Source organism: Callospermophilus lateralis, chromosome 1 (assembly GCF_048772815.1).
Source record: "Callospermophilus lateralis isolate mCalLat2 chromosome 1, mCalLat2.hap1, whole genome shotgun sequence".
NCBI lineage: Eukaryota > Metazoa > Chordata > Mammalia > Rodentia > Sciuridae > Callospermophilus > Callospermophilus lateralis.
In genome coordinates this window covers 145,623,416-145,647,944 of record NC_135305.1, presented here as the reverse complement: position 1 = coordinate 145,647,944, position 24,529 = coordinate 145,623,416, and the positions used below count along the sequence as shown (strand labels likewise).

The window sequence follows — 24,529 nt, the reverse complement described above, 5'->3', positions numbered from 1 at the left end:
GAAAAGGGGTTTTTGTTTGTTTCTGTGTGTGGTGCTGGTGCTGGAATCCCACCCAGGACCTCACGCATTCTAGGCAGGTGTGGTACCCGTGAGCTACACTCCTGCCAAGATTTCTTAAAAAGGTTAAAATTGAACAGTAATGAGGGCTGGGGATGTAGTTCAGTAGCAGGACGCTTGCCTGGCATGCGTAAGGCCTGGGGTTCAATCTCCAGAACCCCCCCCCCCCCCACACACACACAAAATTACACAGTAATGAGAAACAGTTCTTAAAATTCCATTATAGATGAAAAAGTACAGGAGGAAAGCTCAAGATTGCGGACTTGCTTTTTCACCTTTGGACTAAACAGTAATTGACTCAGATCATTGTAGTGAATTTGCATTTCTTTCTCCCGCCCCTAAAACAAGTCATCACATTTACAAAAGGGGGTTGGTAAACATCCTGGCTGAACATCACAGGAAATCTTATTTGGGTTCACAGTTCTTTTTCCTGGATTGTTGATCTCATTCTGTTACTGTCCTCATCTGAAGTTAATTGTTGAATGGGTCCCCATTAGGCAAGGTCACCCATAAGAGGAGGCTCCCTGTGGTTCACAGTTGGTCCCAGGGCACCCAGCAGCTGGCGATCTGGCCTGAAGTGTGGGTCGGGGTGGTGTTTGAAGGTGTCTTGTGCAGCCCATTGCACGATGCCCCCAGGTGATGGGGACTGTCCTCCTGGACTCCCACACTGTGTGGACTTAGGTCCCTCCCTCCTTTGGTTCTTTTTTCACAACCAAAATTGCGCGGCCTGGCAAGACCTCATCCCGAGGAGACTGTGCCTGGTTCTCACTCACCAGGCCCTGGATTCACATCAGGAACCCTGAGGCAGGGAAGCCAGTCCCTGGCCCTCGTTTGGCACCACAGCTCTCTTGCCCCAGCCTGCGCCTGCCCTGGCTGAGGGGCAGCCTGTTGGTGCCCAGAGCACGCGGCTCTGTTCTAGATGCCAGCGTGAACTACGTGGTGCAGGAGAGCCCCCTTAGACATGATGCTTGAGCCGAAAAGAGATGGAAATGTCCCCCTAGTGATGCTACCCACGACTCATAAGTGTTAATGCTGCCACATGTTGGTGTTCCTTAGAAGCAGACAGGGTTTTTTAAAAAGATGATGTTTATTTCACTGGTTCTCAGCGTGAAGCGATGGAAGACTTTGAGCAATGTCTAGTGACATTTTTGGCTGTCACAAAACACCCTGTAACACAGCACATCCCCCACAACGAAGAGTTGCCCAGCCCAGAGTGTCTGGCAGTAGTGCCAGGTTGAGAGGCCTTGATCAAGTCAAAAGCCAATAAATTAACCTCTGCTTGTCAGGCGCGGGGCCACCTGTCTGCAATCCCAGCCACTCAGGAGCCTGAGGCAGGAGGAACACAAGTTCAAGGCCAGCCTCTGAAACTCATCAAGGCCCTAGCAACTTGTGAAACCCAGTCTCTAAGTGAAAAAGGGCTGGGGATGTGGCTCAGTGGCTAAGCACCTCTGGGTTCAGTCCCTGTACCAAGTAAATAAGTACTGTACCTGTTGTTTGCAAAGGGGAATGGGAATCTAAATGATCCACACAGTTATCAAGGCCAGCACTCGATCTGGGGCTTGATACGCTTTTCCTACTTGGATTTAAAATAGGGACTGAAGGGTAGGGAATTTTATGAATTAATTTAGTACAAAAGGAACTATTGTTTTTCTTTGTGGCATTATAGGGAACTCATTTTCAAGGCAGTCAAAACCATATTTGTTTGCTGAGAGCCACTGCTGGTGTTCACTGATTCAGGCCTTTTTCTCTTGCAGTTCTGAATCATCCAGGGGCCCCCAAAACACAGATTTTTATGAATGGCGCCTGTTCCCCATCTTTGTTGCCAACCCTGCCATCCCCATTGCCCTTTCCTCTCCCAGTTGTTCCTGACTACAGGTGAGCTGCTCTTCAGAAACACATTCTTTATTCATCATGAGCCGTTGTCTCACTTTCTGATGGCTAACTTTTCACCAACATGAATTAATGACAATTTAGAGATTAGTTTTTAAATTTTAAGGTGGAATTTTACTTTACTACACATTCCTATTTAGGAATTATAAAAGTACGTAGAAACCGGGCTCAGTGGTGCACACCTGTAATCCCAGTAGCTGGGGAGGCTGGGGCAGGAGGATTGCGAGTTCAAAGCCAGCCTCAGCAAAAGTGAGGCCCTAAGCAACTCAGTGAGACTCTGTCTCTAATTAAATACAAAATAGGGCTGGGGATGGGGCTCAGTGGCCAAGTGCCCCTGAGTTCAATCCTTGGTACTCCCCCCCCCAAAAAAGTCCATGGCATGTATACATATGTGTGTATATGTATGTATATAAAGTATAAAGAAGAAAATCTTAAATTTCTTGGATTGCTTAGATAACCCATTACATCTGTAGAGTCCAACACTGTAGGGCTATGTGTAGACAGGGGCAGGGGCCTGTGATCTAGCTGCTGGGGACACTGAAACATATGCTCCAGGCCAGCCTCGTCAACACCGAGAGGCCCCTTTCAAAACACGAAACAAAAGTGCTGTGTGTCTGTGTGTATACACCTGTACACACTCGGGGTTCTCCCCGCCACCCTCAGTGTGGACATCCTGCCTCGCCAGTAAATGGGGTCTGTATTTCCATGGCTTTATGGTGTGGTGTCGAGTGAGTGCACCGCTGTGCTGACCCCCTGTGTTTAACACCCGAGGTTCTTGTCCTTCTGTCTGTGTGAGAGTCCTAACTGTGAACCCGGTGTTTCTCCCCCACATTCAGCTCCTCCACGTACCTCTTCCGGCTGATGGCAGTGGTCGTCCACCATGGAGACATGCACTCTGGACACTTTGTCACTTACCGACGGTCCCCACCTTCGGCCAAGAACCCTCTGTCGACCAGTAACCAGTGGCTGTGGATCTCCGATGACACTGTCCGCAAGGCCAGCCTGCAGGAGGTGCTGTCCTCCAGCGCGTACCTGCTGTTCTACGAGCGGGTCCTCTCTAGGGTGCAGCACCAGGGCCAGGAGTACAAGTCTGAAGAGTGACTGCCCTGGCCCAAGCTGATGGCCTCGTCCGCACCATCCAGGATAGAAGCCAGCTGTGCTGTGTGTCGCGCAAGCAGCCCTCCAGAGCTTGCAGCGTGTTCCGAAAGTGGGCTCCGTGGAGGAGCCTCCCACCCCCGGCCCTGCTAGCAGCTCTGGAAGGGCCGGCAAGCTGGAGAGCGCCCCTGTGTCTAGAGTGTCTTTTTACTCATCTAATTCAAGTAATTAAAAGCTACCAGATTCCAGAAACCACCTTTCTATATTGTAACATGTTAGATGTTCTCAGAGGGCATCACCTTTGCCTAATCCTCTGACATTTCAACATAGATTTTTTATTTTTAATAAGCAGGCCCCTAAAAATTGTCGACATAATTAGTGAAGTTATTAAAGGCAACAATTTAGAAGAAAAAGTGCCTTTCACTTTCGATTGCTTTTGTAGCCCAACTATTCTGAGAAAGAGACATGATCTAAGAGTCCTAGAAACAGTTTTTGAAGGCCCTGTTCCTTCCAGGTCACTCAGAGGATATCAAAGAGCAGTTACAAGATGCCTGAAGAGCTCCTCTCCCTCTTTGTACGCCTTTTTCTAACCTTTTGATTCTTTCTATGTCTTAAAGACACATCTGCCAAGTCTCCCGGCCCGGGCGCTCTGTCACGACTTGTCAGTCAATGTAAGTGAAACGCTCGTTGCTTTTCTCTTTTGTGTACTACACCAAGAGATGTGATCATAGTAACATTATGAACACTGTGTGGCCAGCCAGACCAGACAGCGTCTCTATATCTGGGCAAACCCTGTGTCCTCTGCCATGTAGAAAACCATTACAGGAGGACTGTTACTTCCGTGTTATTTATTGCCTGTGCAGGAGCTCTGAAGGCCTACAGGCAGAGTCTAGGGGCGGTGTGAGCTCATCCCTGCCTCAGCTGGAGAGCTGGATTAGGATGCGCACTGTATATGGGCTGCAGTCTTGCTGGGCCTGTTTTCTCATTTGTAAAGTGAAGGGTTAGATTAGATGACCGAAAAAGTTCAATCCTGCCACATAGTGGCACACTCCTATCATCCCAGCAGCTCCGGAGGCTGAGACAGGATGATCGAGAGTTCAAAGCCAGCCTCAGCAAAAGTGAGGCGCTAAGCAACTCAGTGAGACCCTGTCTCTAAATAAAATGCAAAATAGGGCTGGGGATGTGGCTCAGTGGTCAAGGGCCCCTGAGTTCAATGCCTGGTACCAACCCCCCCCCAAAAAAAAAAAAAAAAAACTCCAGTCCTTCCCACAGAAGGAAGAAAGCAGTTTGATTTCTGAAATACAAATACAGCCGACATTAGGCATCATCATTTTGTTTTGGCCCACATTCTGAATTTATTCATTCCCAGTAGCCTAATACAAAAAGAGTATATTGAGCATTTTCTTCCCTTTTCAGATAAGTCTCATGAATGCAACCCAGGGCTGAAGGAATTTTGATGACACAATAGTACCGAGTTTAAGCTAGGTTTGTGATTTTTAAAAAAAGATACCAAATTCAAACTGACTCTTCAGAGAAAACATTTGGAATCAGACCAATACAAAAGATCACCAGAAGTCAGGCCAAGAACTGTGCTCCTGCTGGGCATGCCCCTGGACTCCAGAGGCTGAGGCAGGAGGATGGTGAGTTCAAAGCCAGCCTCGGCCACGGCGAGGTGCTGAGCAACTCAGCGAGACCCTGTTTCTAAATAAAATACAAAATAGGGCTGGGGATTTGGCTCAGTGGTACCAAAAAATCCTGGTACCAAAAAAATAAATAAAAGAACTGTGGTCCCTCCACCTGGGGTGAGCTTCCAGATGTACGTTGGCATTAGTTGACAGTGCAAAAAGCCCAGGTGCTCACCATTCAGCTGGGCCAGTGTGCATCCTAAGGACTTGGGGACTCTCCCTGCCAACAGAATATACTGTGAAGGTTCTCGGAGCCACCAATGTCAGTGTGAAAGCAGGAGCTTGAACCACCTGGTCCGTGCAGTGCAGACCTCAGTGTTGATGTGGAACTGAATGCACCAGTTTTATCTAAATCCAGTGACACAAACACCAGGTCATGTGACCATGAGCTGCACTGCACAGTTGTAGCTCTGAGTAACTGCTGTTCTGCAACCCCGGGAAACTGGCATCAGAGAGATGCATGCAAGGATGGGCCTCCGGGTTGGGAGGAGCTCCTTGGCCAGAGGCTGGGGTGTGAGTGAAGGCTGTAAATGTGAATGACAACCTGTCTGAACGCTAACTTCCTCATTTTGTAAATTATTAGGCATTAAGTAGCGGCAGAATAATCTGATTTCTTGTTTTAAGTTATTTACAAAGTCAGTAGCTTCTTTTTAGAAAAGCCTAAGTTAAATTAGTAGTCTAGGCTATAATAACTGATTTATGTATTTGCTAAAGGTACTTTTGTATCTGCTATGTATTATAGCAATAAAAGAATCACTTTGTTAGGAAAAAATCAACTGGTATTCTTTTATAATTCACTATGCTTTCCTTAACCTGCTCCTGTAAAGAAACACCAGCTCCCTCTCAGACAAAAAAAAAAATACAAAAAGAAACATGTTAAAAACGTTTTTATTTCTTAGGCAAAATTTTACGAAATGTCAGGTTGACCCGTGGAGCCAGAACCTTCTTGCGCACGGGAAGACTGTGATACCAGTGGGCATTGGTCGGAGGGTTCATCATCAGTAAGCTTCCATGGGCCAGCTGCAGCCGTACTACCTCTAGCTTCCGGAGGGGGTTCTTCCCTCGGGAGTCCTTGTGCCGGAAGCAGAAGTCCCTGCAGGCACCAAAGGAGACAGAGGCGATGGGGCTCCTGGGCGCCAGTTCTCTCTCATCGTCTCGATGCTCCCCAATGTGGTCACAGCCATCTTTGTACCTGCAATGAGAAAACGGGCACCGCTCAGAATAACCTTCTGGAGGCTGTCCCTGCAGGGCCTGAGCGCCTCCCTGGCTCTGCAGGTGAGGCCGACCTGGGGCATCTGCATGAGTAACCTCTCCTAAAGCAGGCCGACAGCACGTCTCATCAGCCCCTGGCTCATGCATGGAAACCTTCCTGTCACGTAACAGGATTTCCTCCCTCCATACAGAATAAACTCCTGTTCCTGGCACATTCTGGCCCCTGGCCACTCGAGAGCACCCCGCATCCCTTCCTCCCTCACTCGTTGCTTTCTGGCCACGCCAGGAGTATTCCTGCTCCACAGGTGCTCTGGGCTTCTCTGGGTGCCTGGCCTGAGGTCTCCAGTTAGTTACCAGCTCAGGTGTCTCCGTGAGCCCTCCTCTAACCATCTCATCTAAATTGGGTCCTTCTCCTCAGTTACCAGCTCAGGTGTCTCCGTGAGCCCTCCTCTAACCATCTCATCTAAATTGGGTCCTTCTCCTCTGCCCAGGGTTCTCAGCCAGGGTGATGTTGCCCCAGGAGATGCTGGGCAATGTCCGGACACATTTCTGGCTGTTCTGATGGCATGAGGTGCTACTGGCATCCCTTGATGGTGGCCAGGGACGCTCTCAGTCCTACAATGCACAGATCAGCCCTGGGCAACAAATTACCCAGCCTATGATGTTCACAGTCCTGCTGCTGCTCAGAAACCCTGAGCCCCAACCTTTCCTCAGCTACTCATTCAAATCAGCCTGCTTGACTGTCCCCACACACTCCCCACGGTCTCAAATGACCCTGCCCAGCTGTCTGTCCAGGAGTTAATCACCCTTCCCTCCTGCTGCTGCCTGAGCTCCCTGAAGGCCGACTGGGCTTGTGTTCTCCCACCATGATATCCCTGTGTGCTACTGGAAGGTTTGCTGTGCAGGACCAAGTATGGGGGAGCTCTGAACGCTTCCTTTTGGAGGAGACAGAGGCTATAAAACTTACTCCACCAGACAAGGGAGGCGTCACCTGTTGACGAGCACGAAGTTGAAGGTATGTCCTGTCAAGCCAGAGACACGATCCCGGATGCACTCTAGAACTGGGATCCAGGGCTTTGGAGACAGCGTAAGGCCTGAAAACGTGTAGGTCAGTCCAGCGTCACCATATGTGGCTTGCTTCCTTGGCACACTGTGCCACTTCCCAAACACCTGGACCCTGGCCAGTGCACCTGTGCAGAAAAAAAAAAAGCAGTGCCAGCCCCTGGACCCAGAGAGGCAGGTGACACACCCTCTGAGTACTCGGGAGAGCTAGGGGAAGGAAAACAGGAATGGCATGTCTCTCTGTCCTTCAGTGTCATGAAATGCCCTGTTCTGTAATACACCTCCTCAAAAATCACTTTGGCTTGCCAAAGTTTTATGTAAAACCACTCTTGCCCTTCTTTCTGCGGTCAATTCTTGAACACGGTAATTTAATTGCCTTTAGGAGCAGAACAGAGACTGAACTCTGAGCACCATGAGGTTTTCATGATAGTCAACTTGTGTCAACCTGTCACTCCATGGAAGGTGGAGATTGTGCAGCTCATGCTGGGCCAGATCCCATGATGGCATCATGGGGGGTTCTTAGCCTGTGGTTCCCAGACCAGCAGCCTCCTCATCACCTGGAAACGCCTTAGAAACCAGACTGCAGCGTGGGCCCCCATGAGAGTCTGGAGTAGCAACATACACCCCAGAATCACGTTCGACCACTTCCTGTCCTGGAAGCTTTTTAAAAAACACTGATGCCCAGGCTGGACCCTAGCTATCCTGATTCACTAGGTCTCCTGTTGAACCCAGCTTTTTTTTTTTTTTTTTAATTTTACTGGGGATCAAACCCAGGGCCTCACACATGCTAAGGCAAGCTCTCTACCACTGAGCAACAGCCTCAGCTTCGGCTTTGGGTTTTTTCTATGATTGCTTTTGAATTTTCCCAGGTGATTCTAGTCAGTAGCCAGGTAGATGCACTCTGGTTAACTGTCAGTGGCCAGGCGATACTGTTTTTCCCAGGTTGTATCCCAAGCCCAGAATGGCACAGAGAGTATTTGTTGATTCCATTAGCAAGCCCATCAGTAATGGCCCTGAAGGTTGGATTTCTCCTAATATAACATCATGGGTTGTAGGAAACAAGCCTTGAAACCCACACACACGTCTTCTGTTTACCTGTAAAATATTCCACTTTTTCCTCCAACTGTCGGAAAATCTCGTCTGCCTCCGCTTTGCCAAACAAGACCGTGTAATCGCAGTCCAGGCCCTCTGCGCGAATGTGTCGCCAGCTGGGGCCTGCCAAGTGGGCGGCATTCCCCGGGGGGTCTCTCCTGGACCTCTTCCTTGTGTGTCCTTTGTCATCGCCCAGGGTAGCTCCTTCTTCTGTGCTCTGCTCTTGCTCCTCCAGCTTTCCCAAAAGGCTCCCTTGAACCTCCTTCCCCAGGAATCTGTCCATCCCTTCCCTCCACGGAAGAGGATGTCAGCAGCAAGACACCCAGGAAGAGTGCCCAAGCTCTGTCCCTGATGAAAACTCAATAGGTGGGTTTTGAAGGGGTCCCACAGCAATGCTTCTATTTGGGATGGAGCTCAATGGAAGGCCCTTCCGTGTCTAGAATGTGCGAGTTCCTGGGTTCAATCTCAGGGTCTGCAACAAAGGAAACAGTTTCAGTTGGAAGAGCCCTAGGGACTTTCTGGCCAGAGTCTTCAGGCCACATCAAAACCACTGGCTAGGAGTGTGGCTGAGTGGTACAGCATGTGCTTAGAGCATCGTGTAAGCAACTGGGTTCAATCCTGAGCACCCAAACAACAAACAACAAACAAAAATACCAACCAGGTGAGAAAAGAGATCAGCTGAAAAGCTTGCAAAAACTGAAGCCGGAATCAGACACGCAGTCAGTGTAGACAGGTAAACCGAGTCAGGTCAGATCTAGGAGGCCAATTTTGAGTGAGTCTGGGAAATTGGAGACTGTCCCCTGAGGGGTCTTATCAAGAACCTGCCCCTGCTCCACCCTGTTGCCAAGGTAACCTGTCCCAGGAACTTCCCCTCCCTACAGGGCGCTGTAAGGTTGTTAAGGTGTCCCTCTACTCCATCCTGCCCTTCCCCCTCAGCCCACCTATTTCCCACCTTTTGGCCACCCACGGAGCATTCCTGGGACTAGTCAGGTCTGCGGGAAGGAGAAACATAAGGGGAGAAAGGCTGGAGAACAAAGGAAGCCTAGGACATAGAAAAAGGGAAGAACACCTCGCATCTTGGATACCAGCTGTGGCCCCCTTCTCCCTGGCGGGAGAAGTCCATGTTCCCCCTTTTTAAATAAACCCTGCTTCATAGCTTGCCTTTGCGTGCTCCTCTAATGTTCAAACCTCAACATGTGGGAAGCAGGACACCGCTAACCCGCGGTGTCAAAGCCTGACACTTGCACTTCACCCCCACGAGGAAAATTTTTAAAGAACACGCCTCCCCCTGGGAATCAGTATTTGCAGTCAAGTTTGGAAACTCCAGACAGGGAAAATGACGCCCAGAGGGAGGGGACGGGGAGTTTTGTCAAAGTCACCCACAAATGCAGGTTCTCTATTCCTGTCCCCTGGGCTTCCCTCTTTCTCACCAGCATTAAAACAGGTCGATCCGGCGACACTCAAGGGGAAAAGACCCGGAATCCAAATGTCAATTAATTACGGTCAAACCCTCCTCCCCTCTGATAGAAAATAAGAACTGTAACACGTGCGTGCGGCGGGAGCTGGAGAGCTCTCTTTACATCCCGGGACTGCCCCCTGCGTGGCTTAGAATCAGGAAAAAACCTCAGGAAGTCGCAGCCGGCGGGAAAACACACTCACCCCGCCCGCGGCAGCTCAGTCGCGCTTGCGTGTAGGGCTCCGGGGCAAGCTGGGAAGCGCAGGCGCATTGGTAAACTCAGTGGCCGCTGACCTCCTGGCGCCACCTGTCGGCCCCTGGATGCATCGCAGGCACTGCTGTGTGCCCAGGCAATGTCTGCAGCAACTGGGCTTAACTGCCTCATCTGTAAACTGGGGACTACAACCCCTGCCAAGAGAGGGTCCTGAGGATTGAATAAGAAGACGCATGAGAAGTTGCAATGAAGTTGGGGGCTTCGCTTTAAAACTTCTTGATATACAGTTCTGCAAATTTTGACAAAACTACAATACTTTATAATCACTGTTGAAGCATGACCCAAAGACCATCAACTCCAATTTTAAATCAAATTAAAGCAAGCTTGTATTTGTGTACATTGGAGCTGTCCAGGACTGTTTCTCTTGAAAATCCTGGGCTAGAGATCAGCCCCCCAACTCTCCAGCAACAAGGTTTTGTAGCACAAAAAGTTGCAAAGGGGGGGTGTCTTGAGAACTTACAGCCAACAGGATTTTGACAAGCATAGTAAAAAGGCAGATAGTAGGTTAATGATCTACATGGGAGTAAATTCAGATCCCAACATCAGAGTTTATGAGGTGGCACTGAGATTTTAGAGACAGTTGTTATCTGTCAGGGAAAGTGAGGCATGGGTGAGCTCAAGACACGGGCAGGAATTCCAAACAAGTTTAGAAATCTCAGTAATTTGTAGTAAAACTGAAATTAACTTTTCATGACTTTGTGATGAGATGGCTCCCAATCTTAAAATGGAATTAGGCTGGGCTCATCAATCATCACAATCAAGATCTATAACAGTATTGGCCAAATTAGATTGTTATATTGTGTATTGTGTACATGTGCAAATATGTAACAACAAATCCCCTCAGTATGTACCATGATATCACACCTATTAAAAAATGAGGGGGGGGTGTAAGGCTGTAGCTGAAGCTCAGTGGCAGAGCGCTTGCCTGGCATGTATGAGGCACTGGGTTCGATCCTTAGCACCACATAGAAATAAACAAGTAAAATAAAGGCATTCTGTCCATTTACAACTACTAAAAAAAAAAAAAAATTGGGGGAAGGTGTTTAAGATCTAGAATAGTTTCATCATCACAGAAATTCCCCCCATCTTTTGGTTGTCAGCTTTTGCTCCTTACCCAGTTTCTGGCAACTACAGTTCTTTCCTCTATCCCTCTAATTTGTATTTTTCCTGAATTTCATATGAATGGAATCATACAATACATAACCTTTTGGGTGTGACTTCTTTCATTTAACAAAGATGCTTTTAAAAAAATTTTTTTTTTAGTTATAGAGGGACACACAATATCTTTATTAATTTATTTTTTATGTGGTTCTGAGGATTGAACCAGTGCCTCACACATGCTAGGCAAGTGCTCTGCCACTGAACTATAGCCTCAGCCCGCAGGATGCTGCTTTTAAAAATCCACAGCACTAAAAAGAAATACTGTTTGCATCAGTAATTTGTCCTTTTTATTGATGATTAGTATTGTATTCTATGGATGTAACACAGTTGTATTTGGGTGATATGAATAGAATTATTACAGACATTCCTGGACAAGTTTTTATGTAAATATAGATTTTTATTTCACTTGAATAAATGCCTAGGAGGGTGATGCTGGGTCACAGAATAAGTGTATAAATGTTTAACTTCGTACAAAGCAAAGATATTCAATTATGAGTCTTTCTCTTCTTACCTTAAGCTCCTTGCCCTGGGCACTGGCACACAGCATCAATACGGATAAAGCTCCTGCCCTGGTCCAGGTTACATTTTAGAGATGCAGACAGGAATGAGCAAGGGAAAAATAATTTCATATAATATAGAAATTACAGAGTGATAGGCCAGGAGGAGAAGGCCTCACAGAGAAGAGTCCTGAGCAGAGACCCAGGCCTCCGGGGAGGAACTGGCTGTGTCCAGCTAAAGTGCTGGGATCCAGATTCAGTAGTAGGGCTTTGGTGGGAGAGGGAAGGAGCCAGCAGAACTGGGTAAGACGTGAGGGTTTTATTTCAAGCCATTTTGGAAACTGTAGGAGAGTTTTTGTTAGACCAGGATACAAGAAAAGACCACTGACTCCAATTAAAATCAAATTAAAGCAAGCTTATTATTTCGACCGGCCGGGCTGCCTCTCCCTCCCAAAACGGGGGTAACAAGACAGCACCCCAGCTTTCCTGCAGCCCGGCTTTATAGCCCAGAAAGTTACACAAAGGGGGGTTACAGATAACAGAACTCTGACAGCATCACACTAATGGTAGTTTACATTTTTTGCTGGCCCCAACATCAGAATCTATGAGGACCATTAGAGCCTCAGAGAGGGTCCTTGTCTGGCCAGGGAAGGCCAATATTTATGAGGTGTCACTAAGTTTCGGAGAGGGCTGCTCTCTGGTCAGAGAGCCAGGCATGGGTGAGTTCAAGGCACGGGCAGGCATTCGGAGCAGGTTCAGAATTTTCAGTAATTTATAGTAAAGCCAAAATTATCTTTTCACGGTTTTGTGGGGAGATGCCCAATTTTAAGAAAAGATCAGGTTGGGTCTATCATTTTAACCTGGGGGTTGTCGTGACATAATTTATATTTCCAAAATATAACCGATGGGAAAGAGAGAGCCAGCCTGGGTTGTAAGCCAGGAGATGGGAGAGCTGGTGTTGAATTCAGGATTTGGAGAATTGATTTGCAGATATTGATAGTTTGAACCCCGGGGAGGGATGGGGGAGGAGGGGGACCATGGTGCTTTTAGAGGGTGAACAGTTTGGGGTTTGACCTCCGTGACCTTAAAGTCAGCTCCAAACCTGGTAGATAAGGCAAAGCGTAGCAAAGCAGGCTGTGAAAAGTGGTTGAGATCTGTATAGCAGTTCAACGAGTAACGGAGAGTAAGCTGGTTTTCCTCCAGCCACACCCTGTGGGGCCAGTCCCTTTTTTACAGCTGAGCAATGGGAGAAGCAGGCCCCGAGGCAGAGAGAGGACGAATGTATCTAACTAAGAAAGAGTAGGCGGTCCAAGCCCTACCTCTCCCCGCCCGCAAGGCTCAGCAACCCCTGGAGCGCATGCGCAATGAGCCCTCGGCACCCCGCCCCGCCCCCAGGGAAGCCCCCCCACCCTCCGCTCCGAGCATGCGCCGGCTGCTTGGCGCCAATTGCTGACCCACCACAGGCTACTGGGTCCCCGGGCGGCGCTCCTTCGCTCCCTCCTCGGCTCCGGGATGATTGGCCAGAAGACCCTCTACTCCTTCTTCTCCCCGAGCCCCGCCAGGAAGCGAAGTGTCCGCAGCCCGGAGCCGGCCGACCTGGGGACCGGCGTGGCAGCTGTAGCTGAGGAGAACGGCGATGCAGCGGTGAGGCGCGGCGGAGACCGCTTCAGGGCCCGGGGACGAGGGGCAGGGATGGGGAAGAAGTCAGGAATGCCATCTGGCCGGGGCGGTGCAGGAGCGCACTGCTAGCTCAGTAAATCAGGGACCCGAGTTGAATACAGCCTACATGCCTTCAAAACAGCCGCTTCCATCCCTCATCGGCCGCCATGCTGCAGGGCCAGCCAATGGGAATGGGCCTCGGGAATCACAGCGCCAATCGGCGTGCAGCTGTCCCGCCCTTCTCAGCCCTCTGTCCAATCAGAGGGAGAGGGAGGCGGGACCCCGGAGGAGGGCTTTTTGCCGCGAAAAGGCCACGTGGGGACGCTTGCCGCGGGTCCCGCAGGGCGGGGCGCCTTAGTGAGTCTCAGGAGCCCGCGGGGCTCTCTGAGTACCGACTCCAAAGCTCTGCACTGGCTCCACCCCGAGCCCTGGAGTCAATTGTCTGATTTGGCTCGCACCCGCCTTAGCCATGGGCGTCTGTAGCCGACCGCTGGTGGGTTTGGCTCGGAAGCTGCGGGCGCCCGGGAAGCGGCCTGTGCGGTTGGTGACCCGCCTCTGCGGGGACTCGTTGCAGGACCATCCCACCAAGAAGGCCCGGGTCGGGCAGGAGGAGCCCGACACGCCGCCCTCCTCGCCGCTGAGCCAGGAGCAGCTGGTCCGCATCCAGAGAAACAAGGCCGCGGCGCTGCTCAGACTCGCGGCCCGCAACGTGCCCGTGGGCTTCGGCGAGAGCTGGAGGAAGCCCCTGGGCGCCGAGTTCGGGAAGCCGTATTTCATCAAGGTGAGCCGCACAGCCGCCTTGCCCAGGGGTCCGGGGAGCACTGGCTCTTGTTGGCTTGGCAGGCCATCTGCGTTTAGAGCATGTTGGGCTTCCTCGGCCTCCTCCTTTCCCTCCTGCGCTGGGTTTCTACCACGAAGCGGGTGAACCAAAGCCGTGATGATCTGAGTGTGCACATAGGTTGTGAAGGACGGTAAGGTGATGTCGTGGGTTTTAAGCCACTTAGTTTGCTCCCCAGGAAAGGTTGGCATCTAACAACCAGACTGATTCCCACTTGGGAAAAAGATGAGAAGTATTGGCATCACCCGGACATGAAAGCCATCAGGCAAAACGACAGCCATCCGTCCCCGAGAAACAGGGGAGTTGGGGTGACCCGAACTTAAGGCCCTGTGGGTACAGGGTTTTTTTGTTTTGTTTTAAAGAACTTGGTTTTGAAACGTTTTAGGGAGTCAATAGCTTGCATGAGAAGTTTTCTTACTGAATTCTTACAGGTTTCCAGTAAGAATCTGATTTTTTAAATCTAATTGATCTTTTAAATCAGCTGATGGGATTCGTTGCAGAAGAAAGAAAACGTTACACTGTTTACCCGCCTCCACACCAAGTCTTCACATGGACCCAAACATGTGACATAAAAGATGTAAGTACAATTGTGGGTGAATTTTACTAGGGGCTGGAATCAAATAGTACTTGTTAATTAGAGGCACTGGAGAAAAGCCATATAATCCGTCATTCAGTAGAAATTAATACTAAAGTTATGGGGTTTGGCTGACTATATTTCACCCTATATTTATTTTTTAATCTTTATTGTGCTACCTTTGCAACAAAAAGGGAAAATATGTAGAACAATGCCTTTCTTTTATTTATTACCTATTACTTCAAATTTATTTCGATGAACCTTTAAAAAATTATTTTTATATTTTTTTTAGTTGCAGATGGACTCAATATCTTTATTTATTTGTTTTTATTTTTGTATGGTGCTGGGATGGAACCCAGTGCCTCATACATGCTAGGCAAGTGCTCTACCACTGAGCCACAACCCCGGCCCCCACCCCCCAATTTTTTTTTTTTTTTTTTTTAAGTTGTTGAGGGACCTATATTTTATTTATTTATTTGTGGTGCTGAGGATGTAACCCAGCACCTCCCATGTGCTAGGTAGGTGCTCTACCTCCGAGCTACAACCCCAGCCCCCTCCATGAGCCTTTAAAAAAATCTTGTTCATCGCAGATAATAGGACTGGGAAAGAAGGATCTGTTATGTACAGAAATGCACAAAAGAGGCAAAAAAGAATGAGAGTTATGTTTAGAAGTAGCAGGAATGGGCTGGGGGTATGGCTCAGTGAGAAAGCATTGCTTAGCATGCAGAAGGCTCTCTGGGTTTCTTCCCAGGTGGGAGCAAGGCTGTTCAGCTCAATCAGCCTTCAAGAGTAGGGGGTTGTTGAAATCTTGGTAATTTCCCAACTCCATCTCATGTAATAGCCTCATCTTCCCTATCCAGCTTTCCTATCAGAACTGACACTGCTAAATTAACTGGTAGAGGAAATAGAACAAGGGGTCAGAGGATAATGCATTGGTTGGACAGTCAGCCTCCCAAAAATTACAGAGTGACTGAATTGCTTTCCTGTGTTTCGTGATGAATCTCTCAGGGCTTTGTGTGTCCTACCCAGGTATAGTCTTTGCTGCTGGGGGAATATGGTCGCAACAGGCCACAGCTGTGAGAGAGCCATAGTGTTAGGAAAAGGACTTGATTGGGCTCATTTGAAGTGGAACGCTTGAGTGTGTGTTTTGGATGGTGGGAGACTGACCCAGGGCCAAAGTGGCCACACCACACAGTAACAGTCCATATATATCATGCTGACATTTTGTGGCTAGATCCCCTCCTCCATGTTCTTAAAGTATTTGATCTGCAAAATAGTTATATAGTTAACCATTATTGCCCTTCTCCTTTTTGTTTTTTAAATATAAACTGGCATGTAGTAATTATACGTTTATGGGGTGCAGTGTGACATTTCAATATATGTATACAATGTGTAATGAGATGGTCAAGGTAATTGTATTACCTGAGACATTTATTATTTCTTTGTGTTGGAAATTAGCTATTTTGCAATATTCAATTAATTGTCTACCATAGTTAATCCTACTAGAACTGGAATGTGCTTTGGAACATTAGAAGTTATTCCTTCCTACCAACTGCACCCCATCCTATTAGCATGGAATACCCTCCTTAGATAAGGCTGGGAGGTAGGATGTGGCCCTATCTCCCCCCTTCACTCTCCCTCTCCAGAGTTAGTACAGCAACACTCCTTGCTTCTGTCTTGAAAACCAGCTTCAGGGGTTTGGGTGTGGTTCAGTGGTAGAGTCCTTGCCTAATATCTGGCTCTGGGTTCTGTCCCCAGCACTGCAAAGAATAAAATAAAACCAGCTGCATCCATCTGTGGTACTTGAAGCTTTGTGATTTGGTTTTCCATGTAATACATTCAGTATCTGCTTACTCTGAAGTTTTTTAGGTGTTTTCTTTTTCCTTCCCCATTTAAAAATGGGAGCAGGAATCATATGATTTACAAAATATTCATTAAATCCAGTAGAAGTGGAATAGGTGAATAACTGTCTTGATAAGGCAGTCACACCTAATGCTTAGGAAATTTTCACAATTTATCTCCTAGAGCAAGAATTTTGAATCTAGCTCCTTGGTTTTAAAGTTAAATTCAGTACTAGCCAGTGGTGCCTGCTTGTAATAGGACTGCTTGACAAGTGGGCAAGTTGGAGGCCAGCCTGGGCAACTTAGCAAGACTCAGTCTCAAAAAGGCCTGGGGATATAGTTCACTGGTAGAGCATTTGTCTAGTTTGTGCAAGTTCCTAGGTTCATCCCCAATACCAAATATATATAAATATGTGCATATTTTTTCAATGCTAGTTTGCTCCCTGTTTGAATATTTTGCCATGTTCTGAACACCAGTGATTATGAAACAGGGAGGCCTCTCAAAATCCATTGGGCTGGCCAGGCTGCTGTATAGGTAAGTGTACTGGGTCAGGGAGATTAGATAATTTGCCCAGAATCTTCTATATCTAGGACCAGAGTCTCAGAGCCAGAAAGCTTTCCTGCCTGTCCATCTGCTTCACCATGAAGAATATGCACCAGGGGCAGGAATTGAGAGCTTCTTGGTCATGGGAACATCTGTAGCTGGATTTGAAGGATGTAGAATGCAGAGGAAGGTTCTGAGAGCACCAGGGACAGAAGCAGGAGGAGACAGGCAGGTGCTGCATCCAGAAGCCGAGCCAGCCTGCATTTCATCACCTCTGAGTGAGGACCTCATTGCTCTTCCTTGCTTCCTGCACTCCCATGCCCTTGGACCTGACTCACATTACCTTTTTTTTTTTTTTTTTTTTTTTTGAGGTACCTTAACTTGAACCCAGGGTGCTTAATGACGTACCCAGCCCCCTTATTTTTTATTTTGAGACAGAGTCTCACTAAATTGCTGAGACTGGCCTCAAACTTGGAGTCCTCCTGCCTCAACCTCCTGAGTTGCTGGAGTTACAGACGTGCACCATGTACTCAGTTCTACTCTGTAATTTGAAAAGTGAAAAGAATAAATGCAAAACTGACCCCAGCTTGAACATTTGTGTCAGAGAAGGGGCGGGGCAGGGCAGCATTTCAGAGTATTTGACAGATGACTTGGTAATTGGACATAACGGTGACCCATGGATCCTCCCTTGGGCTTCTTAATTGGGCCAGGAGCAGGGTTTTGCTTTTCACTGTTGTGTCTTCCCATGTAGATGACCAGTCAGCCACATGTTCACTTAGACCACAGCAGTATTATGGTTCAATTCTTTGCCACCTGGTGTTTACAGGTGAAGGTTGTCATCCTGGGACAAGATCCTTATCATGGACCCAATCAAGCTCATGGGCTCTGCTTTAGCGTCCAAAGACCTGTTCCACCTCCGCCCAGGTACAGTTGCTTTGCAGATGGCAATGCTGTAGTCATAATTGCTTTTGGATGTGTACGTTGTAAATTACAAGCAGTGTTATTTGGGGGACTTTCACTAGCCTCTGGAGGAGGATTTCTCAACGTGGCACTATTGACATTGGACTGGGTCATTCTTTGTTTTGGGGAATTGGAGTTGTCCTGTGTGCTATTAAAGTTATATGGGAGTCAGAGCACCCTTGGTTAAAAACCACTGCCTTGGAATATTTATATAAAACAGATAAAGGGGATATAAACTGTAAGCGTCCGTGGGGAGGTGGGTTGTAACTGCTGGGTGATTTACTTGGATCTTTCAAGGTATTACTCTGTTCCTTATATCCAAATACAGACCAAAGTAAAGGTCTTTGTCAGATTTACCTGTCAGGATTGCAGGTGTTTATCTTGTTAATTGGTGCCGTGGTTTCCATTGTCCCTTCCAGGGGCTGGCTTTAAACCTATAGCTTTTTCACATGTTGTCTTGGAATCACTGAACTTTCAGGATTCCGCTTTAAGATCCTGTTTTTGTTTTTCTTCCTTCTTTCTTTCAGTTTGGAAAACATTTATAAAGAGCTGTCTACAGACATAGATGGTTTTGTTCATCCTGGTCATGGAGATTTATCAGGATGGGCCAAACAAGGTAAGCCAACCCCTGCTAGATACATTTTGGATTGACGCTAACAGTCGTCATTTTATCCTCTTTACAGTTTTAAAAGGTCATCATAAAGTACTAAATGTCTAGTTTTGCTGGGTACAAGTGGCACATGCCTATAATCCCAGCTACTCGGAAAACTGAGGCAGGAGGATTGTTATGTTTGAGGCCAGCTTCAGTAACTTGGCAAGATTCTGTCTAAAAATAAAAAATAGAAAGGGCTGGGGGTGCAGCTTAGTGTAGAGTGCCCTGAAGATCAATGATCTGAAGTACTGGAGGGGGGAAATGATTAGTTTATATGAGTAAAAGTATTTTCTTAGGATATGTCTTTTGTTCTGCAGCCAGTTTTTAAAAATAATTTGAAGCATGATATTTTAAGTTTATCCAGTTCACCTAATTAAGCATTCAAAAAGTGGCTCTGCTCATATTGATAGGAGCTGTGTGTCTAGTGCCTATTTTGAGACTTCTTTTTTTAAATAAATTGTCCACAACCAGGATGAAAAAAGAATGTTTATTCTTAATTTCTTGAAGTTTGTTTTTGTTTAAGTGGAATGTTTGGCCTGTTTTCTTATTTGGGGTTATTTAGTATCACATAGGGCACTTAAAAGACATTCTGCTGGCAGGTAACCCATGTTTACCGCTATAAACTGGAAGATGCCAAAAGGGCAGAGATGACAATAGAGTGGCCTCTAGTCTCACCAGAGCCCACCCTGGATAGCCCACGCTGGCCATGTCATAAGGCTTTCCTCATAACCTAGGATCATTCCACAGTGCACATGGTTCATCGTGCGTCTGACCCTCTTGCTGCTGCGGCTGAGCCGCCGCCTCACGTGCTCCTGTGGCCTGTGTTCCTAGGTGTCCTCCTGCTCAACGCCGTGCTCACTGTCCGGGCCCATCAAGCCAATTCCCACAAGGAGAGGGGTTGGGAGGAGTTCACCGACGCAGTCGTGTCCTGGCTGAATCAGAACTTGAACGGCCTTGTCTTCCTGCTCTGGGGCTCATACGCACAGAAGAAGGGCAGTGCCATCGACAGGGTATGGGTGTTTATGCTCTAGGCAGTTTAGAGAATTCTAAGAATCCCTGCCAGTCAGTGTTAGGAAATGACTCTCTTGAGTTTCCCCTTGAGAACTGAAGGGCATCTGTCCACACACACGGTGAGCTGTGAAGTGGGAAAGGCAGCCTGCCAGCTTCGGTTTCCTGCAGTTAGTGGTACAGACTCGGCACGCCCTGTGCACAGAGGACACAAAGGTCCCTGGCATTACTTCTTTAGCATGTGATGCCTTGCCTGGTGAATGAGGCAAGTGTCCTGCTTCCAAGAAATTGGGAGCATGTAGGAAACATGAGGAATTCCACTTAATCACACACCCAATTTCCCCTGCACATGGTGTCAGTGTCGTCACTGATATCTAATTGTGAACGTCCAGCACAACCAAACCAGCTGTTTGTACTGCCTTTGCCGCATCCTCTCCAATTTGCTACCTCTTTATCCTTCCCCATGTACCTAGCACACCTGGGTACCTGGTTGCTGAGTTTAACCTGGAAATCATTCTTGAGTCCTCTTTCCCCTTAAATCATGTCTGTCTGTGAATCTCATCAACTTTGCCCCTAAAACGTCTCCATCCTCCTGCTTCTCACAGTTGCCCTGCTCCCCACTGGCATGAGCTATCAGCTTCTCTGCAGCATAGCTGTGGTAGAGGAGAGGTGAGGGTGTTGGGTGGAGAGCAGAGGAGGGTTTGGGGCAGGAGGGGGAGTAGTGGAGGAGTGCTGGGTGGGAGGATTCCGGAGTGAATGCTTCAGCAAAGGAGGTCAAGGCCTATGCAGGGACCCAACGGTGGTATCTGGGCTTCAGAAAAGTGCAGTGGTAGTGAACTGCCCAATTTTGCATGTGCCCAAAGCGGCAGTGAGTGGTGGAGCCATGCTTTGAGTTTGTCCCACAGAACTCTGGTTTATGTCCCCGCATCTGTGGAGCAGCCCACTGTCACTAGGCATAGCCCCTGCAGTCTGTGGGCCAGTGGGTACGTTAGGTCTCAGCCAAGGATGGAGCACAAGCCTGCAGACCTCACTCATAAGTCATTGCCTATCTTCTCTTTAGTGGAGCTTTGTCTTTATTTTTTTTTTTTTTTTTTTTAATTTTTTAATTTTTTTTAAAGAGAGAGTGGAGGGAGGGAGAGAGAGAATTTTTAATATTTATTTTTTAGTTTTCGGCAGACACAACATCTTTGTTTGTATGTGGTGCTGAGGATCGAACCCGGGCCGCACGCATGCCAGGCGAGTGCGCTACCGCTTGAGCCACATCCCCAGCCCCTGTCTTTATTTTTTAATAGAGTTTTTCAAAGGTTTAGTAAATTCTCATGATTGACAACAAGTGCAGTTATGTGTTGGACAGCCTCCCTCCCTCCTGTTTTGTCCACTTACTCCCTCCACCTCACTCAGCTAAGCACTGGTATTTAGTTTCTGATATATTTTTCTGGAGTCCTCATGCATATAAGCAAATAATAGCCAAGCATGTAAGTCAGATCAAAAAGCTTTTTTGTCTGCCAAAGTTTGTGTGAATACATAACACATTTTCAGAGTTTGGGGAAGGGGGGTTTGTTTGTTTGTTTAGGGGTACTGGGATTGAAACCAGGAACACTCTGAGTACATCCCCAATTTCTTTTTAAAGTTATTTTATTTTGAAAAAGTTTCCCAGTCCGGCTTTGAACTTGCCATCCTGAGTTTCTGGGATTATAGGCCTGTGCCACTGTGCCTGGATTAGGGATTTTTCTAACTGGAATCTTGGAGGGGGAAAAAAATCTAACATAAGATTAAATCTTTCATGGATTGCTAAGGTCTTTTTTTTTAACTTGGTATAGACCTTTATTTATTTATGTGTGGTGCTAAGAATTGAACCCAGTGCCTCACACATGCCAGGCAAGTGTGCTACCGTTTAGTCCCAGCCCAAAATCTTGTTTTATAAGTAAAGAAGTATACATGGGAGTAATTATTGCTTGTTTCCACCTGATAAATTTTAGGGGTCTTGGGGCCAGGGGTATAGTTCAGTACAAGATGTGTAGATAGCTCTGGATTGCCAGTGCCACATTTAAATTTTTTTCTTTGTTTTTTGATGTCCTCCCATATCAGTACACATAGGTTAGTCCAGTTTTGTTTTGGTGGGCTTTTGTTTTTGCTTTGGCACTAAAGACTGAACCCGGGGCCGCTTGGTCCCTTAACACTTGAACACTGGACTTACATGAAGCTTCAGCCAGCTTTAGACTTAGATCTAAGCTGTGCTATGGTTGGTCTCAATCTCTGCACATCTGTGTGGGTGTCATAGCATCCTTTAGGAAATGCAATCTAAATGCAATTATAGCCAAGGAATTTCTAGATACTATGTGGGCACTTGAAAATGGCATAGATAAGCTGGGTGCAGTGGCACATGCCTGTAATCCCAGCAGCTCAGGAGGCTGAGGCAGGAGGATCACAAGTTCAAAGCCAGACTCAGCAAAAACGAGACACTAAGCAACACAGACCTATCTCTAAAATACAAAATAGGGCTGGGGATGCAGTTCAGTGGCTGAGTGCCCCTGAGTTCAATCCCTGGTATTCCCCCTACCCCCAAAAGGCATAGATATTGCCAAATTGAAGGCCGAGATTGGATCCCCTGCGCCACCTAGCAAAGGTAGTCCTGTAAAAGTGATGAACAGGTGAGCCCTGCTCTAATCGGAATGCTGAAGGTAGACACCTTTGGGAGGTGGGAATTGCATGACTGTCTCGAAGTATGTCATAGTCTTTTGTGAAAGTCCCCAGTTTGCCACTTTTTATTTTGTTTTTCAGAAGCGGCACCATGTACTGCAGACTGCTCATCCCTCCCCGCTGTCCGTGTATAGAGGGTTCTTTGGGTGTAGACATTTTTCTAAAGCTAATGAGCTGCTGCAGAAATCTGGCAAGAAGCCCATCGACTGGAAGGAGCTGTGACCTTGCACTGAGAGGGGGTCTCTTTTTCTCTGGGGGTGGTTTTTGAGAAGCTGCTGTTGAAGTATTCGTCAATTGTGAAGTCATTGAAAATTTCCTTATTCTCAAGTGCCTTGCCTAAGAGGAGAGAGCTTCCATTCAACAGCAGAGAGCCAGGCTGCCCAGCCAGGGACAGCAGAGATAAAGCACTGTGACCATTTCTGTATTTGAACCCTCCCGGCACAGTAAGATGAGGCCCAAGGATGGCAAAGGTGGCTCTGCCTGAAATAAGCACACTTCTCTCAAGACCAGTGAGGTCAGGTTCTGGGTCCTGTCCAGCTCTTACCTCTTTGGTTCAAAATGGGAGAGATGCACCTTTTTGGGACAGCTGTGTTTGGTCTTGCTGCTAGCATTTTTAGCTGATAGGTTAGACTTTAGGTTACAAGGTATTTGGTGGCTTGGCTTAGAAAAGCCCCTTAAATCTTTAGGAGAATCTTCAGGTCATTTTCTAGAAGAATCTGGAGGACCTTTTGCAAGCCTCTAGGAATCTGTCCCAAAAGCTAAGGATCAGAGTTTCCTGATTATAGTAAAGGCAAGGATCCCTGAGGTTCACACCCTCGGTGTGAGCCTCAGACTGGATGAAGAAGCAGTGGGCTCTGTTTTTGTTGCATGGAATGAAGGTGAAGTTGAATAGAGAAGAAGGTTCTGTTTTGTTTTCATGCTGGGTGGGAGACTTTCTCCTAGGGTCATCAGTTGAGGTGTTTTAAGGAGGGACAGATTGCCAGATTTCTATTTTTATGGACTTGAATTTTTTTTTTTTTCTTTTTGCATCACTGGAGATTTTTACATTTTTGTAAGATATGCAGATACATATTTTTTTAAAAGACGGTGGTTTTTGCTGTTAGCTGGGTTAAAGAGTTAACCCTTACAAATTTGGTAATAAAAGATCTAACCCTTGAAGTTTTGCTTCCTGTCCACTCTTTTCTTTGGCATGTGTGTAAGCCCTTGGGCTGCCTTGTCCTTTGTACTAAGGGACCGGGTGCTTGTTGCCATGGCAGTCATTGTCTGCAGGAATGGCCGGGCCTGCCTTTCCTCCTTCCGCCCTGAATGGAACCACCCACTTGGCCAGCAGGCCTAGTGTTGTGGGACAGGCCAGCCAGGCAGGTTCTGGGGATCCTGGGTGCTGTCTGTCTTGCCCAATCGTCCCTCTGAATCTGTCATATGTCACCCATTGGTCTGTTGGCACTTGGCCCTCATCACTGGTGGGCTGGAGGAAGAAGGTGGGATTCCCTGGCTGTCTGACAAGAAAGCAGGATATGGGGCTGAGGTGTAGCTCTGGGCTTGCTATGTGCTTGGCCTGCAGGCCTAGGCCCTGATGAAAAGCGCCTCAGGTGAAAACGAGTCCAGCAGAGGCTTTTCCTAGGAGGGCAAGGATGTGGAGACAGACCTTGGCTTTGCCCAGATACTTTGCTTTCTCTGGGTTACCAGAGTTTCCTTATCTATGAAAAAAAGGGCTCAGGATTCCACTGTTCTGTGAGCAGCACAGACTTCTCAAGTGTAATAGATGCCTTCTCAGTTGGGCCTCTGGTCACTTTGGGGTCTTCCCAAAAGCACTGCAAGGGATCAGTGAGTGGATCTTCCTTCCCAGTAGGAGCCACTGCTGTACAAAAATTAAAGAAGCAAACAATTTGGTGTTTTTAACAACTTCTGGTGTGGCAGCCAGCTTCAGGAGGCTGAGGCAGGAGGATCACAACCTCAGCATTGTGCGATCCTAAGCAACTTAGCAAGACCCTGTCTCCAAATGTAAGGACTAGGGCTGGCATGGGAATGTAGCTCTGGTAAAGCGTCTTGGGTTCAAGCCCCAGTACCAACCAGCAACAATAAATCTTTAACATAGTGAAACTGTAAATGGAAAAGAAAACATTAAAGGGCCTATGATTCCCCCCAGAAAAAAATACAAGTTGATTATTGATTATCTACTGGTACTGAGGGTTGAACCCAGCTACTCTCTCACTGATTTATACCCCCAGTCCCTTTTATTTTTGAGACAGGGTCTCAGGTTACCCAGGCTGAC

The 24,529-nt window shown here is 47.5% G+C and overlaps 3 protein-coding genes across 9 annotated transcripts in view; 2 read left to right on the top strand and 1 right to left on the bottom strand.

Moving 5' to 3' along the window:
• The window catches only part of Usp30 (ubiquitin specific peptidase 30), a 32,998-nt gene extending 27,499 nt beyond the window's left edge, over positions 1 to 5,499 (top strand). For all 3 annotated transcript variants that reach the window (XM_077108881.1, XM_077108879.1, XM_077108882.1), the window contains 2 exons: positions 1,812 to 1,932; positions 2,784 to 5,499. In XM_077108881.1, the coding sequence (XP_076964996.1) occupies positions 1,812 to 1,932; positions 2,784 to 3,048 (386 nt within the window). In that variant the 3' untranslated portion in view covers positions 3,049 to 5,499. The remainder of the gene's footprint in view (positions 1 to 1,811; positions 1,933 to 2,783) is intronic.
• A 98-nt stretch (positions 5,500 to 5,597) lies between these two features.
• Alkbh2 (alkB homolog 2, alpha-ketoglutarate dependent dioxygenase) lies at positions 5,598 to 12,956 on the bottom strand. 5 transcript variants are annotated; one of them, XM_077108885.1, is made up of 7 exons: positions 12,940 to 12,956; positions 11,496 to 11,553; positions 9,753 to 9,973; positions 8,752 to 8,847; positions 8,097 to 8,565; positions 6,931 to 7,129; positions 5,598 to 5,919 (listed from the first exon to the last, which is right to left on the bottom strand). In XM_077108885.1, exons 5-7 carry the CDS (start codon positions 8,374 to 8,376, stop codon positions 5,616 to 5,618), a joined length of 783 nt encoding a protein of 260 aa, XP_076965000.1. In that variant the 5' UTR covers positions 8,377 to 8,565; positions 8,752 to 8,847; positions 9,753 to 9,973; positions 11,496 to 11,553; positions 12,940 to 12,956; the 3' UTR covers positions 5,598 to 5,615. The 5 variants fall into 5 exon arrangements, with proteins under 5 accessions (XP_076965000.1, XP_076965001.1, XP_076965002.1 ...); XM_077108886.1 differs by lacking the exon at positions 8,752 to 8,847; XM_077108887.1 differs by lacking the exons at positions 11,496 to 11,553; positions 12,940 to 12,956 and having other exon boundaries at positions 9,753 to 9,981.
• Positions 12,957 to 12,978: 22 nt separating this feature from the next.
• On the top strand, positions 12,979 to 23,415 carry Ung (uracil DNA glycosylase). The gene is made up of 7 exons (XM_077108883.1): positions 12,979 to 13,125; positions 13,715 to 13,921; positions 14,460 to 14,555; positions 17,764 to 17,861; positions 18,425 to 18,513; positions 19,381 to 19,559; positions 22,339 to 23,415. Exons 1-7 carry the CDS (start codon positions 12,994 to 12,996, stop codon positions 22,477 to 22,479), a joined length of 942 nt encoding a protein of 313 aa, XP_076964998.1. The 5' UTR covers positions 12,979 to 12,993; the 3' UTR covers positions 22,480 to 23,415.
• Positions 23,416 to 24,529: the final 1,114 nt, after the last annotated feature.